This window comes from Poromitra crassiceps (assembly GCF_964638095.1).
Source record: "Poromitra crassiceps genome assembly, chromosome: 19".
NCBI lineage: Eukaryota > Metazoa > Chordata > Actinopteri > Beryciformes > Melamphaidae > Poromitra > Poromitra crassiceps.
This window is the reverse complement of record NC_139646.1, coordinates 22,857,593-22,872,592: the sequence shown is the minus strand read 5'-3', so window position 1 is coordinate 22,872,592 and position 15,000 is coordinate 22,857,593. Positions and strand designations below refer to the sequence as shown.

At 46.6% G+C, this 15,000-nt stretch overlaps 1 protein-coding gene across 1 annotated transcript in view; it reads left to right on the top strand.

Moving 5' to 3' along the window:
- Positions 1–3,019: 3,019 nt before the first annotated feature.
- Positions 3,020–15,000, top strand: part of ntn1a (netrin 1a) — a gene marked incomplete at both ends in the record, with an annotated part of 76,270 nt that continues 64,289 nt past the window's right edge. Inside the window, one exon of the mRNA XM_083655851.1 lies at positions 3,020–4,073. Within this exon, the coding sequence (XP_083511977.1) occupies positions 3,020–4,073 (1,054 nt within the window). The remainder of the gene's footprint in view (positions 4,074–15,000) is intronic.

The window sequence follows — 15,000 nt, the reverse complement described above, 5'->3', positions numbered from 1 at the left end:
ATCACGCATGTATGACATAAAACCTCCCATGAATAATAATAATAATAATAATAATAATAATAATAATAATAATAATAATAATAATAATAATAATAATAATAATAATAATAATAGTGTAATAATAATCAACTCTCCTGCACATTAATCCTGTTTTCTCTAACAATAAACAAAATCCTGCAGGTGCAATAGAGCTAAATGATACTGCTAATAAATATACAAATAACAGTGCCATCTTGTGGCTACTCTAGCCTAGCCTACTCTGTCCATTCATCTTTACTGTAATGAATTACCTCTGTGGATTACTACGAGGTTGTTGTTGGGGCCATTTAAACTCGCTTACATTGCTTCCTATTAATGTATTGTGGATGAAATGGGCTTATTCAAAATGTTGTGAAGTTAAAGTTCCCTACAATGTCAAAACTGGACTCAAGTAACCAGCGCAGGTATGTTAGGCATCCAGACCTGCAGTATCCACCAGCAGTGCGAATAGCGTAATGGCTATATGCTACCACCGCCTGGAAGAAGTAGGCCTAGATGACACCGGGCGGACACTGACACTGTTGCTTATTTTTTCCGCCACAGGATGGCGCTGTTATGTCTATTGTCAACATTCAACAGGTCCTGTGGAGAGATTGAACCGGACAGTTGCCTTGCACAAGGAGGAGACATCAAGAATGTCTCAAATAAAACAATGCAAATGTCGTATTATTTATTTATGTCGTATTATAGTTATTTTTAAATACTTGACAAGGTTTGCCTTTCCTTAAAGGAGCAAGCAAAGAAAATAATTCCCCATATTTCACTTCTTACCTTTAAAATGCCAGGTCTGATGCCACCCATATAAGGTCAGGGTCAACGTGGGCAGTTATTTAAAAAACAACAGGCTTTTGTTGTGATGTGGGGGGACTCCATGTCAGACAAACTGCTTCACATTTAGCCTTACTGGTGCTGACTGTCAGAGGGCCAAGTGCCAAACCTTTGATTCATCATAGGAATGAAGTTGCACTTGCCAGCTCACCAAGTGGATGATTATTTTAATGTCGAGGGCTAGATGGAAAGCTGATCGACTGCATTGAATTGAGCTGCACCTGGTCACCCCTAAAACAATTACCCTATAGCCTACTGTATTAGTATCTTATCATATTCGTGTCTGTCTGTGTAGCCTACTCAGTAGTGAGTTTAGTGACGTTCTCACACTCTTTTGTAGGCTATTGCTTTCTCTCAAGATTCAAGATTCAAGATTCAATATTTTTATTGTCACTCCATGGTACAAGTACCACGTGTGAAATTCTTGTGCAGTGGACTCCGTTTACGACATAGTACAAATAGGCAACAAGCAATAAGTAATAGGCAATAAGAAATAGGCATCAATAGCAATAAGACAGCAATAAGGCAATAAGAAATAGGCATCAATAAGCAATAAGACAAGTCGGTGGCTTGGTTATATTATGGTTATATTACTGTATTATCTATAGCCTAATATTATATTTCATTATAAATAGCATAATATAACATAGTAAAGGGCAGGCTACAGCTAGTAGGCCTATAGTATAATCAGCATAGAGGCTTATTGCCTGATAGGACAGGATGGATATAGCCTTTGATGTGATATTTATAGTAGGCTATTCTTATAGCCTATATGCCCTATATATTAGGCTACTATTAATAGGCTAGCTATTTTCATAATGCCTTCTGTGGCTAGCTAAATCCATGAGGGAGATGCACATCGTGCACATAGCCTATTTATGAACAAGCAAAATTAATTAATACCTTGGCCTTTTTGATTCATGGCTGCTCATAAAGGCATGATCTCTAGCTCTCACTGTTTTATTGTGGATTGGGAAAAGCTTTAGGGCCTAATAATCACTGCAGAAACGTTTTGCTCCATTCCAGAAGAAGGTATCGAAATGTCCTGCTATAGATAGCCTATATAGCATTTGCAATTAAAAATAACCCCCAAATAGGCCAATCCAGGGCGAGGACAAGGTGGAAGTAGACTAATGATTGACGATTATTTAGGCCTACTTATTCAATGTAACGTTACACACCTGGAGGAAACGTTGATCCTGTGTTTGTTTTCTGGCTTCAAAATAATTGTCTGCTTTTTGCTTGATCCTTGGTCTCAATTTAAAACATTTAAAAAGACGACATGAGCAGAGTCTCTCATTTTACACTGGCAGGGGCAGTCATCCCCCCCCCCCCCTTCCGCGGCACTTTACATCTTCCTCCCTCCTCCGCACATCAATCTCCCCCTGTAGCCTATCTCTCTCTCTCTCTCTCTCTCTCTCTCTCTCTCGATGCGCTACCAGTGGATGTCGTGGTTCTGCATGCATGGTGTCACCCTTCCTTCAGGATGAGCTGACCTCACGCTGTGCCAAGATCCGTCCTTCACTTTTCCTCTGCAGACAGTGTGAGAGACACGCGAGAGAGAGAGAGAGAGAGAGAGAGAGAGAGAGAGAGCGAGCGAGAGAGAGAGAGAGAGAGAGAAGGGAAAGGAAGAGAGGGAGTGAATGAGAAAAGACGGGCAGGAGGAGTGGAACTGCTGATATACACTAGCGACTCTTACATCCAGCCGCTCCTGCTTGATTTTACGCAGGAGATTTGAAGAGAACAAAAAACCAAAGAAGAGCACTGATTGGTGTCGGACAGAGAAGTGGAACCGCTGGGAATTTTGACATATTTTGTGGACTTCTGATTTCTGTTTTTATTTTTGGGTTATTATTGTTCTCAGGTATAGTGCTCTTTATAGAGATTTTTCAAACCCTTATTTGAACTGGTTGACATTTTGAGTGAACATTCTTCTTTAGAGCAAAATTGGGGTAGCCTACTATTAACAATTAATTGTTGTTTAGCTCATAGCTGCATCAGAAAAATAACCAACCCATAATAGCGCTCTTTCCTTCAACTTGTGCCATCATCACCCAAACTTTATCCTCTCTCACTGACTCTCTCTGTCTCTCTCTCTCTCTCTCCCCACATGGCTGGTGGCTGCTGTCTCTCCCCACTCTCAGCGACAGAGATGCGGGCTGTGGATGTGGTGCTGGCCGTGGCGGTCACCGCGCTGTCCCTGTGGTGCCCGCGGAGCGCGCTGGGCGGTGTGCACGGCGTCCCCTCTCTGTTCGCTGCGCAGACCTCTCCCCCGGACCCATGCTACGACGAACACGGCGTGTCGCGCCGCTGCATCCCGGACTTCGTCAACTCGGCGTTCGGCAAGGAGGTGCGCGTCTCCAGCACCTGCGGCAAGACGCCCCAACGCTACTGCGTACTGTCCCAGTCACAGCAGGCGGTGGATAAGACCGCTGGAGACATGGAGAGGACGCGCAACTGCCACACTTGCGACGCGTCCGACCCCAAGAAGTACCACCCGCCCGCCTACCTGACCGACCTCAACAACCCACACAACCTCACCTGCTGGCAGTCTGAGAACTTCATCCAGTTCCCGCATAACGTAACACTCACCTTGTCGCTGGGGAAGAAGTTCGACGTGACCTATGTGAGTCTGCAGTTCTGCTCACCTAGACCTGAATCTATGGCTGTCTTCAAGTCCATGGACTACGGCAAGTCGTGGGTGCCCTTCCAGTTCTACTCGACCCAGTGCCGGAAGATGTACAACAAGCCCAGCAGGGCGGCCATCACCAAGCAGAACGAACAGGAGCCGGTGTGCACGGACTCGCACACCGACATGCACCCTCTGACAGGCGGGCTGATCGCCTTCAGCACGCTGGATGGCAGGCCCAGCGCGCACGACTTCGACAACTCTCCGGTGCTGCAGGACTGGGTGACGGCCACCGATATTAAAGTGACCTTCAGCCGGCTGCACACGTTCGGCGACGAGAATGAGGACGACTCGGAACTGGCCCGGGACTCGTACTTCTACGCCGTGTCGGACCTGCAGGTCGGTGGGAGGTGCAAGTGCAACGGGCACGCGTCCCGGTGCGTCAAGGACCGCGACGGGAGTCTGGTGTGCGAATGCAAGCACAACACCGCCGGGCCCGAGTGCGACAGGTGCAAGCCCTTCCACTACGACCGACCGTGGCAGAGAGCCACGGCCAGGGAGGCCAACGAATGTGTCGGTAAGTCCATCCTTCCCGGGCGGCTGCTCCACTGTGACATAGGTGCTGTGTAGACTATGCTGATGATGGCAAGTTTGATTTGTCATTTTAGGCCTGTTTGTGCTGGTTTGTTGGAAGGTCTGATGTGATTTTGGGTTGAACCGCATTCGGAGAATATTTCATACAAAGAGAGACCGTGTTGGATGGATATTCATGTTGTAGCTAATTAAGAGAATGAAAAATTCGGAGCAATCAGGTTTTCCAATATAAAAGAAAATAGATCTAAATTGTTGTTTAAAATTATTATGATTATGATTATGATTATTATGATTATGATTATGATTATTATTATTATTATTATTATTATTATTATTATTATTATTATTATTTTTGTATGGAGTACATTCGATTTAAGACTAATTTGCGACTAATTTTACCCTTAACCTATAAGCTGAACATCACAGTGGTTTCTAACCAAAACCGCAGCAAGTCCCTTTTTTTTATATTATGGCGCACGTCCACAAGCATAAAATTGTGTTTAAGTCAAATGCAACATGAATATGCCATTTGAAAGCCATAAGTCCATTTAGCCCGTTGCAGGCCGTAGCTCAAGAGAGGTTCTTAAACCACCTCAAACGGGACCACTGCGCCTAATCATCCGCAGGGATATTTCTCATGGCTCCGCTTTACCGCTGCAATAAAGCCACGCTTTTTAATTTATTTGAAGAGTTCTGCAATAAGCCGCACCGCAGTCCTAATTGAACGCACATTTTCATTTTCACATAGGCTAATCTTTTTCCAAGTCAAATTGACCTAACTGACGCAAATGTAGCCCATACAAGTCAGGTGTATATTTAAATGTGTTATTATTATTATTATTATTATTATTATTATTATAGGCCTAGCATAGTAATACAATTTGGCTCCAGTGGCACTGTATACATTTTTATTTGTTATAGTAAAATATAGCACCAGTATATTTTTTCTAAAAATAACAGCAACAATTCTTATTACTTTAATTTGAATATAGCATGATTTGATACGACATGATTTATTAAGCCTGTTGTGAATTAACCCATAGACATTCCAAAACAACCCAAGAAAAGGGGCACTGACACATTGAAATATGAAAAACAAATGAAGTCTCACAAAACAAGCATGCAGCTCATCTCTGCTGCATGTCATGTGGCCTGTGGTGTGCTATGCTGTGTGTGAGAGCCAGCCCGCTGATCCACTGCAAGTTAGCCATCAAAGCGCAGTAGTTTCAGTAGTTGGGTTTTATGACAGCTTGGCACAGAGATCTAGATTACACATATAATCCAGGATCACTAGCCAGACATGTCAGTTTCAAAGCAGCAGGCGCTGTAAAGATAAAGCCACATATACGAGACTTGAGACACGGACGAGGAGGGAAGCCTGAACTTGGGGCGAGATGAGAATGTGGAAAAAAGTGCCTGTGTGGATGAATGGAATGACTAGAATGAGGTCTCAGGACTAGCAGTGGTTCTCAATGCAGGTCCGGGGCCCACCGGGGGTCCTTGAGGGGGTTCCAGGGGGTTCCCAGCAAATATACAAATTGTTAAACTTTACAATTATTTCATTTACAAGAAGGTAACACAATTAGAGAAGTAGAAGAATGTAGAATGACTGTTTTCTTGTTTCACTGTTATCTCTCTACCTACAGTAATGGAATTCAGGACAAAATCATATCTAACAAAGAACATATCCTCAGGTTTAAATCCAAGAGACACAATCTCATCAAACAAGAGTCTGTGGCCCTAATCTGGGTTAGAGTCCTTGATATGGAAAAGGTTGGGAAGAATCACTGACCTACAGGATTGTGGCTAGTTTGTGTTGAAAATCATGTGGGAGTATTTCTCACACGCATTCCAAAGTTCATTCAATGTTGCTGATGATTTTGTGAAATCTTGTACTTGGATGTGTCCATCAAGCAACCAATCAAGGCTTGGAGTCATGCCTGGGCTTTTTTTTTTTTTTTTGAGAGAAAAGCTTGAAATGTCTTCATATAATAATAGAGTTGAAGTAATTGAATCCTGCTGCCGATATAGGAGGAGTGGGGAGATGTAGAGGGAGGAGCAGCAGGCAACGATGGTGACTAAGGAGGCAATCGTATCGGCCGATTTTTTAAATATATATCGGTATCGGCCTCATGAGCAAAATAACAGCACTGTTAATATCGGTATTGACCAAAACCTTCATATTGAGACGAAATAAACACATTCATACTTTTTTGTTTGTTTTTCAGTATGTACAACTTTTGATTATCATAGAAACTTGTTTTTATACAGATGATCATATCGACATCAGTAAATATCGGTTATCATCATAACAGCAATGACAGGGACGTAGTGGAGGGAAAATGCAAGTAAACGCAATTGACCCACCTCTTTGAAATGAGGCAGAGAGTTTACTCACCTATTATCAGATCATCTGTATGGGGGGAGACAAGGTGGGTAAACCTACTCGCCTTGCATAGTTTACCCACCTCCCACTACACCCCTGTCGGTTGTCGTTATCGCCCAAAATATCCATATCGGTGCCTCCCTAATGTTGACAATAGAGACTGAGAGCAACATCTCATGTGACTCCGTACACAGAAAGACACAGTAGACTTCCAGTAACGCAAACCAATTCAAACGCCCTTGTATTTTCCAAGCCCGCGGCGGCGGGGTTAGAGGCTCTACATTGCTTGACAGTCACCCGTGGCACATGTCAGCCACTCTGACACATGGCAGCTGTTTAAAAGCTTTCTGTTTGCTGCTCTCCAAAGCTCAGAGACGTCTTCGCTGGCACATGTCAATGTGTTGGTAGATCAACAGGCGGACGGGTTTGTGGAAACATCTGTGCGTTTTGACTGTGACAGTAGCAACGAGCTAAGAAAATATCTGTGCGTTCTGACTGTGACTGTAGCAACGAGCTAAGAAAATAGCTGTGCGTTCTGACTGTGACAACGAGCTAAGAAAATATCTGTGCGTTCTGACTGTGACAACGAGCTAAGAAAATATCTGTGCGTTCTGACTGTGACTGTAGCAACGAGCTAAGAAAATATCTGTGCGTTCTGACTGTTACTGTAGCAACAAGCTAAGAAAATAGCTGTGCGTTCTGACTGTGACAACGAGCTAAGAAAATATCTGTGCGTTCTGACTGTGACAACGAGCTAAGAAAATATCTGTGCGTTCTGACTGTGACTGTGACAACGAGCTAAGAAAATAGCTGTGCGTTCTGACTGTGACTGTAGCAACGAGCTAAGAAAATATCTGTGCGTTCTGACTGTGACTGTAGCAACGAGCTAAGAAAATATCTGTGCGTTCTGACTGTGACTGTAGCAACGAGCTAACATTAGAAATGAGGGGGTCCCCTCAGCCCATAGAAATGAGCGGGGGTCCCCTCAGCCCATAGAAATGATAGAAATGAGCGGGGGTCCCCTCAGCCCATAGAAATGATAGAAATGAGCGGGGGTCCCCTCAGCCCATAGAAATGATATAAATGAGCGGGGGTCCCCTCAGCCCATAGAAATGATATAAATGAGTGGGGGTCCCCTCAGCACATAGAAATGAGTGGGGGTCCCCTCAGCACATAGAAATGAGTGGGGGTCCCCTCAGCACATAGAAATGAGCGGGGGTCCCCTCAGCACATAGAAATGAGCGGGGGTCCCCTCAGCCCATAGAAATGAGCGGGGGTCCCCTCAGCACATAGAAATGAGGGGGTCCCCTCAGCACATAGAAATGAGCGGGGGTCCCCTCAGCACATAGAAATGAGCGGGGGTCCCCTCAGCACATAGAAATGAGCGGGGGTCCCCTCAGCACATAGAAATGAGTGGGGGTCCCCTCAGCACATAGAAATGAGCGGGGGTCCCCTCAGCCCATAGAAATGAGTGGGGGTCCCCTCAGCACATAGAAATGAGGGGGTCCCCTCAGCACATATAAATGAGGGGGTCCCCTCAGTACATAGAAATGAGCGGGGGTCCCCTCAGCACATAGAAATGAGGGGGTCCCCTCAGCACATAGAAATGAGCGGGGGTCCCCTCAGCACATAGAAATGAGCGGGGGTCCCCTCAGCACATAGAAATGAGCGGGGGTCCCCTCAGCACATATAAATGAGTGGGTCCCCTCAGCACATATCCTTGACACTTTATTTGGAGCATTGCAGCAGGAGTATAATATGTCTCACACTGCAGCCACAAAGACCGTCACTCACAGCATCCATCATGTTGTCAACAAGGCAGGCCCTTTACTAACACATTCCTCTGACCATCGCACAGGCCATGGAAATGTGTGTGTGTATCTGTGTGTGTGTGTGTGTGTGTGTGTGCGTCAGTGGCGTGTCTAGGGAGTGGCCTGGGGTGGCACGGGCCACCCCTAGAATCTGATTGGCCACCCCAGGTGCCACCCCATATGATTGGCTCTCTGCCCAGTCAGTAAACCAAGCTTCCATGTATAGGCACAATCCAGTCTTAAACCTGAGAGGCAGTAATGAGCCATAGTAGTGTCTAGCCCTTTATATTACATTTGTATGGTGCTACTCTGTGTGATTGATGGGTCTATTTCTCTTAAATTATGCTTTTTAAACACAGGAACGTAAGACACTGTAATGTTACTAATTAAAGTAGATATATGTAGTCTAGTTGGGACGAACATGGTAAATTAACGCTATTCTGACGTGTGCCGTGTGTGTGCACAGTGCGAGCGAGTGCGTGTGTTTTTTGGCTAAAAGTCCGGCGGCGCCTAGGGTCCCTTCCTGGCCACCCCTTCATAAGTCTGTGCCCCACTTGTGCCACCCTGGTAAAAAAGGTCTGGACACGCCACTGGTGTGCGTGTGTGTGCGTGTGTGTGTGTGTGTGCGTGTGAGTGCGTGTGCGTGCGTGCGTGTGTGTGCGTGCGTGCGTGTGTGTGTGTGTGTGTGTGCGTGCGTGCATGTGTGTGTGTGCGTGCGTGCGTGTGTGCTAAAGCAAACACCACAAAGAGGAGAAGAAAGCACTACCTCACACCTCTAGGGGTTGTCACGATACTAGAATTTCTCACTTCGATATGATACCCAGGAAAATATCGATACTCGAACACGATACCATTTTCGATACCATGGGAGGGGGGGGGGGTCCGAGGCACAGGGGGCAAATAGCTGCCAATGCTGCGATCAGAGGTGGGCAATATAGCGATATTATATCGATATCATGATGCCATAAGTGTTTTGTTTTCATGGTTTTAAAGGCTGCAGTACAGTAAAATGATGTCATTTTCTGAACTTATCAGATTGTTCTAGCTGTTCTATTATTTGCCTTTATGCCACTTAGTCATTATATCCACATTACTGATTATTATTGATCAAACGTCTCATTGTAAATATTTTGTGAAAGCACCAATAGTCAGGGAAGGAAATCATGTATTTGTTGTTTTGATATCCTGTTTTAATAAAAGTGCTTGTGACATCTCACATGTGGCTTTGATTTACAACTGAACATGACCAAGATATGATTTTTGGTCTATATCGACCAGCCCGAGTTATACTGTTAAGTAACTCGCAAAAGAGTCTTTAACCAACATGAAAAGGAATCGTGATAAGATTGTGGATCAGGATCATGAAAAACAAAAATCATGATATGATATTTTTGCCATATCGCCCACCTCTCGCTACGTTCGAGCGACCATATACCGAGATCCGAGAATTCCCACCCCCAAAGTGACAGTACTTGGAAGTTCATTGGCCTCTTCGCTCCCCATATGGATGTAGTTATGGGGAAAAAGCGCAGGGTGTTTCTGTGTACAATAAAGAGCTTGGCACTGTGCGGCGCAGGGTGTTTCTGTGTACAATAAAGAGCTTGGCACTGTGCGGGGCTGGAACGGACGCGAGCTATTGAGTGCGCGGATGTGAGTCTTCGATCTCCCCGGGAAAAAAAAGAGAGAGATATATACACAGAGCACATCTGAACACGCAGGTCGCCCTCTTTCCTCTGGTCGTGCACTTTGCTGATGACTTCCATCAGGAGCGTACAGGACGCCCTCGCGCTCCTGAGTGCGCGTCTCCATCCTCTCTATAACTTCTAATGCAATGAGTTCATCAGTAGGTAGGGAGAAGGGACCGTAGAAGGGACCTGTTTCACCATCACTTCAGAAGTGTTGGTTGGAAGGGCACTTGAATGCACCGCGGTCGGGCTGGTCGATATGGCTGAAATCAGTATCACAATAATGATTTCTCTCGATACCGATATATCATGATATGGTCCATGTATGCAAAATCACATTGAATAATCAAATGAATGTTCATCTCATTGAACCGAACGGTGATGTTAAATGTGATGTCAAACAAAACAGAAATATTCAAATAATATTCCTACCATAGAGTACCTCATTTTATGAGAGTTTTTAAGTTAAATGTGCTTGTTCATCGTCAATGTAGACAACAGAGGTGTGTCACGATATTAAAATATCTAGTTCATATCATCACAATAATCGATAATATTGAATGGTGGCCCAGCTCTATAACACCGCACGGCCTGGAAGAAAGCGCCCGCATGCCTCTCAGTCTAAAGAGCGAGCTGAGCTCCACCCAAGAACTCAAATCCAAACTGCAGCAAGTGAAGGCGACATCGTTTCGGCTAATCGTGATGAGAAAAAGCTGCAGTGTCCCTCCGGAGGAAAAATCTTTCAAGAGAAATTAACCGCAATGGCTGCTGTGCCTTCTTTCTCTCTTTTTCCCCCCTCAGTAAATATCACCCCGTTCCAGGTTCTCGCACATTGCTGGAAGTGAGAGAGAGAGAGAGAGAGAGAGAGAGAGAGAGACTGAGAGAGAGAGAGAGAGAGAGAGAGAGACTGAGAGAGAGAGAGACTGAGAGAGAGAGAGAGAGAGACTGAGAGAGAGAGAGAGTGAGAGAGACAGAGAGAGAGAGAGAGACAGTGAGAGAGAGAGAGAGAGAGAGAGAGAGGGGAGGGGGAGGAGAAAGTGTGTTGAATAATTCAGGGAGATTAGCCAGACAGCTTGAAGGCATGCCGAATGCAGAGACTGACACTGAGGGAGGGCTTGGAGATGGAGCGAGGGCGACAATGGCCCAAATGAAAGAGGCGGGCGTGCAGGAGAGAGGGGGAGGGAGAGGCGGGCGTGAGGGAGAGAGGGGGAGCGAGAGGCGGGCGTGAGGGAGAGAGGGGGAGGGAGAGGCGGGCGTGAGGGAGAGAGGGGGAGGGAGAGGCGGGCGTGAGGGAGAGAGGGGGAGGGAGAGGCGGGCGTGAGGGAGAGAGGGCGAGGGAGAGGCGGACGTGAGGGAGAGAGGGGGGAGCGAGAGGCGGGCGTGAGGGAGAGAGGGGGAGCGAGAGGCGGGCGTGAGGGAGAGAGGGGGAGCGAGAGGCGGGCGTGAGGGAGAGAGGGGGAGGGAGAGGCGGGCGAGAGGGAGAGAGGGGGAGGGAGAGGCGGGCGTGAGGGAGAGAGGGGGAGCGAGAGGCGGGCGTGAGGGAGAGAGGGGGAGGGAGAGGCGGACGTGAGGGAGAGAGGGGGAGCGAGAGGCGGGCGTGCAGGAGAGAGGGGGAGGGAGAGGCGGGCGGGCGTGAGGGAGAGAGGGGGAGCGAGAGGCGGGCGTGAGGGAGAGAGGGGGAGGGAGAGGCGGGCGTGAGGGAGAGAGGGGGAGGGAGAGGCGGGCGTGAGGGAGAGAGGGGGAGCGAGAGGCGGGCGTGAGGGAGAGAGGGGGAGCGAGAGGCGGGCGTGAGGGAGAGAGGGGGAGCGAGAGGCGGGCGTGAGGGAGAGAGGGGGAGCGAGAGGCGGGCGTGAGGGAGAGAGGGGGAGCGAGAGGCGGGCGTAAGGGAGAGAGGGGGAGGGAGAGGCGGGCGTGTGGGAGAGAGGGGGAGCGAGAGGCGGGCGTGAGGGAGAGAGGGGGAGCGAGAGGCGGACGTGAGGGAGAGAGGGGGAGCGAGAGGCGGGCGTGAGGGAGAGAGGGGGAGCGAGAGGCGGGCGTGAGGGACAGAGGGGGAGCGAGAGGCGGGCGTGAGGGAGAGAGGGGGAGGGAGAGGCGGGCGTGAGGGAGAGAGGGGGAGGGAGAGGCGGGCGTGAGGGAGTATCAGTGGTATCAGTAACCAGCCATAGCATAGTGTATCAGTGACTTGGCAGGGATTCTCTGCTGTCTGTCTGTGTGTTTCCTCGTAGCCACTGCCCCTTCCTTCTGTAGCTCAGGTTGGACATGAGGAGTCTCTCTGTCTCTGCCTGTCTCCTAAACCACACTATCATCTGGATCATTTGAACAGACCTGCTGCTTGTCTCGCCTCGTTACGTCAAAATCCACACTTGGACGGCCGTGGAGAAACAGAATGTTCCCAGGTGCTGCTCGCAGCCTGCTAACTGACAGGACGAGCCATGCTGCTCGCAGCCTGCTGACTGACAGGAGGAGCCATGCGGCACAGGGCACTTGACACAGTTGATTTGATAGCCATTAAAATAATTGGGCTTTAAAGCCGCAACCACTTATAAAGAAGAGAACGTGTTTTCTCGAGCTGTTTCTTCAGCTGTTTTTGTGATCGTACATCTGGGCGAGTCCCTCACTGGAGAGAGATAACGATGGTCTGCTCTCTCAGCCAGACCTAATTGAAAGTTTCCACCTCCAAAAAGAATGTTCTTTCTGAGTGTCTTCATTGGGTGTGAGAAGGAGTTTAAAGAGAAAATCCACCCAAAAACACTTAAACACTGCTTTAAACAGCTGGGCCCATTGTGTTGTTTGCTGTGTTTTTCTTTTTCCCGTGGATACCTGGGCAGACATAGACAACGTAATGTGGATACCTGGGCAGACATAATATAGACGTCATGTCACTTCAAGACATTTCTGGCGTAGCTACAATGGAGTTTGATAGAAAACTTTGCAGTGATCTATTCTAAAGCATCAACAATCAGGCTGGGCGATATGACTTCAAATCAATATCATGATTATTTCAAACTTGTACCTGGATTGCCTTGTACCTGGACTAATGAATGATTATGTATTGTATATGCTTTTGTTTTTAACCATGCCCTCATAGTTATCTGACAGGTCTGCACTGTTTGTTGACTTGGTTGTTCGCAGACTAATGTTAGTTGGACAGGACGGAGGCATGTGACTGAACACACACACATTGGGACACATTGGGGAAAGTATGAACCGAATTTACATTAATTAATGAATTGAATTAATGAATTCATTTAATTCATTGACATGAGCAAGATTAAGTCGTTTTTAGAGGTTCTAAATGTCGGTTTCAATACATTTTCAGGTTAATTGCGCAGGCCCTGTGCAATCTGGTGCTACTAATGCTACTAATATGCACCCTAATAAGCAACTAGTCAACGGTGAATATGTATACTTTATTAAGTGATACCATAATATATTAAAAAAATGATCTTATCAATCATCACATTTCTCTTTCTGCCTTTGTACACAGGAATGACTCTTGTTCATTCTTAATGGGGGAGGTTTGCGCAGGTCTTTCCTCAGACGTCTCCTAGCTGTCCCCTTGTTCCTTTGCTAGCTGTGTGACACAGACATGACTGAGGGGTCAGGTTAATGTTTGAGCAGCAGCCATCTTCAAAGGCGCCGCTGGCCTCGCTGACTGGCGGCTTGCCGCTGCTCGCGGCAAAACAAAAGGAGCGAGAAGAGGTGGGAAGAGACAGACAGAGAGAAGAAGAGACAGACAGAGAGAAGAAGAGACAGACAGAGGGAAGAAGAGACAGACAGAGAGAAGAAGAGACAGAGAGAGAGAAGAAGAGACAGACAGAGAGAAGAAGAGACAGAGAGAGAGAAGAAGAGACAGACAGAGAGAAGAAGAGACAGACAGAGAGAAGAGGTAGGAAGAGACAGACAGAGAGAAGAAGAGACAGACAGAGAGAAGAAGAGACAGACAGAGAGAAGAGGTGAGAAGAGACAGACAGAGAGAAGAAGAGACAGACAGACAGAGAGAAGAAGAGACAGACAGAGAGAAGAAGAGACAGACAGACAGAGAGAAGAAGAGACAGACAGAGAGAAGAAGAGACAGACAGACAGAGAGAAGAAGAGACAAACAGAGAGAAGAAGAGACAGACAGAGAGAAGAAGAGACAGACAGAGAGGTGGTTGCACTTTGCACTGCCTCATAGGCCACTGGTTCCCAATGTGGGGTCCCGGGACCTCCGGGGGTCCTTGAGGGGGTTCCAGGGGCTCCACAGCAAATTGACAAATTGTTAAACTTCAGCATTATTTATTATATTTATACATATATTTACAAGAAGTTAACACAATTAGAATGTGGAATAATGACTGTTTCGCTCATAGCTTCTCTGTTATCTCCCTACCTACAATACAGACCGTCTGTTATCTCTCTAACTACAATACAGACAGTCTGTTATCTCTCTACCTACAATACAGACCATCTGTTATCTCTCTACCTACAATACAGAAAGTCTGTTATCTCTCTACCTACAATACAGACAGTCTGTTATCTCTCTACCTACAATACAGACAGTCTGTTATCTCTCTACCTACAATACAGACAGTCTGTTATCTCTCTACCTACAATACAGACAGTCTGTTATCTCTCTACCTACAATACAGACAGTCTGTTATCTCTCTACCTACAATACAGACAGTCTGTTATCTCTCTACCTGTACAGACAGTCTGTTATCTCTCTACCTGTACAGACAGTCTGTTATCTCTCTACCTACAATACAGACAGTCTGTTATCTCTCTACCTACAATACAGACAGTCTGTTATCTCTCTACCTACAATACAGACAGTCTGTTATCTCTCTACCTACAACACAGACAGTCTGTTATCTCTCTACCTACAATACAGACCATCTGTTATCTCTCAACCTGCAATACAGACAGTCATGGCGTTCTGGACAAAATCATATAATCAATATATTCTCAGATTTGAGTCAGAGTGACAAAATCTCATTAGTTGGTCCTATGTGGCTCTAATGTGGGTCCTTGATATGAAAAAGAGTG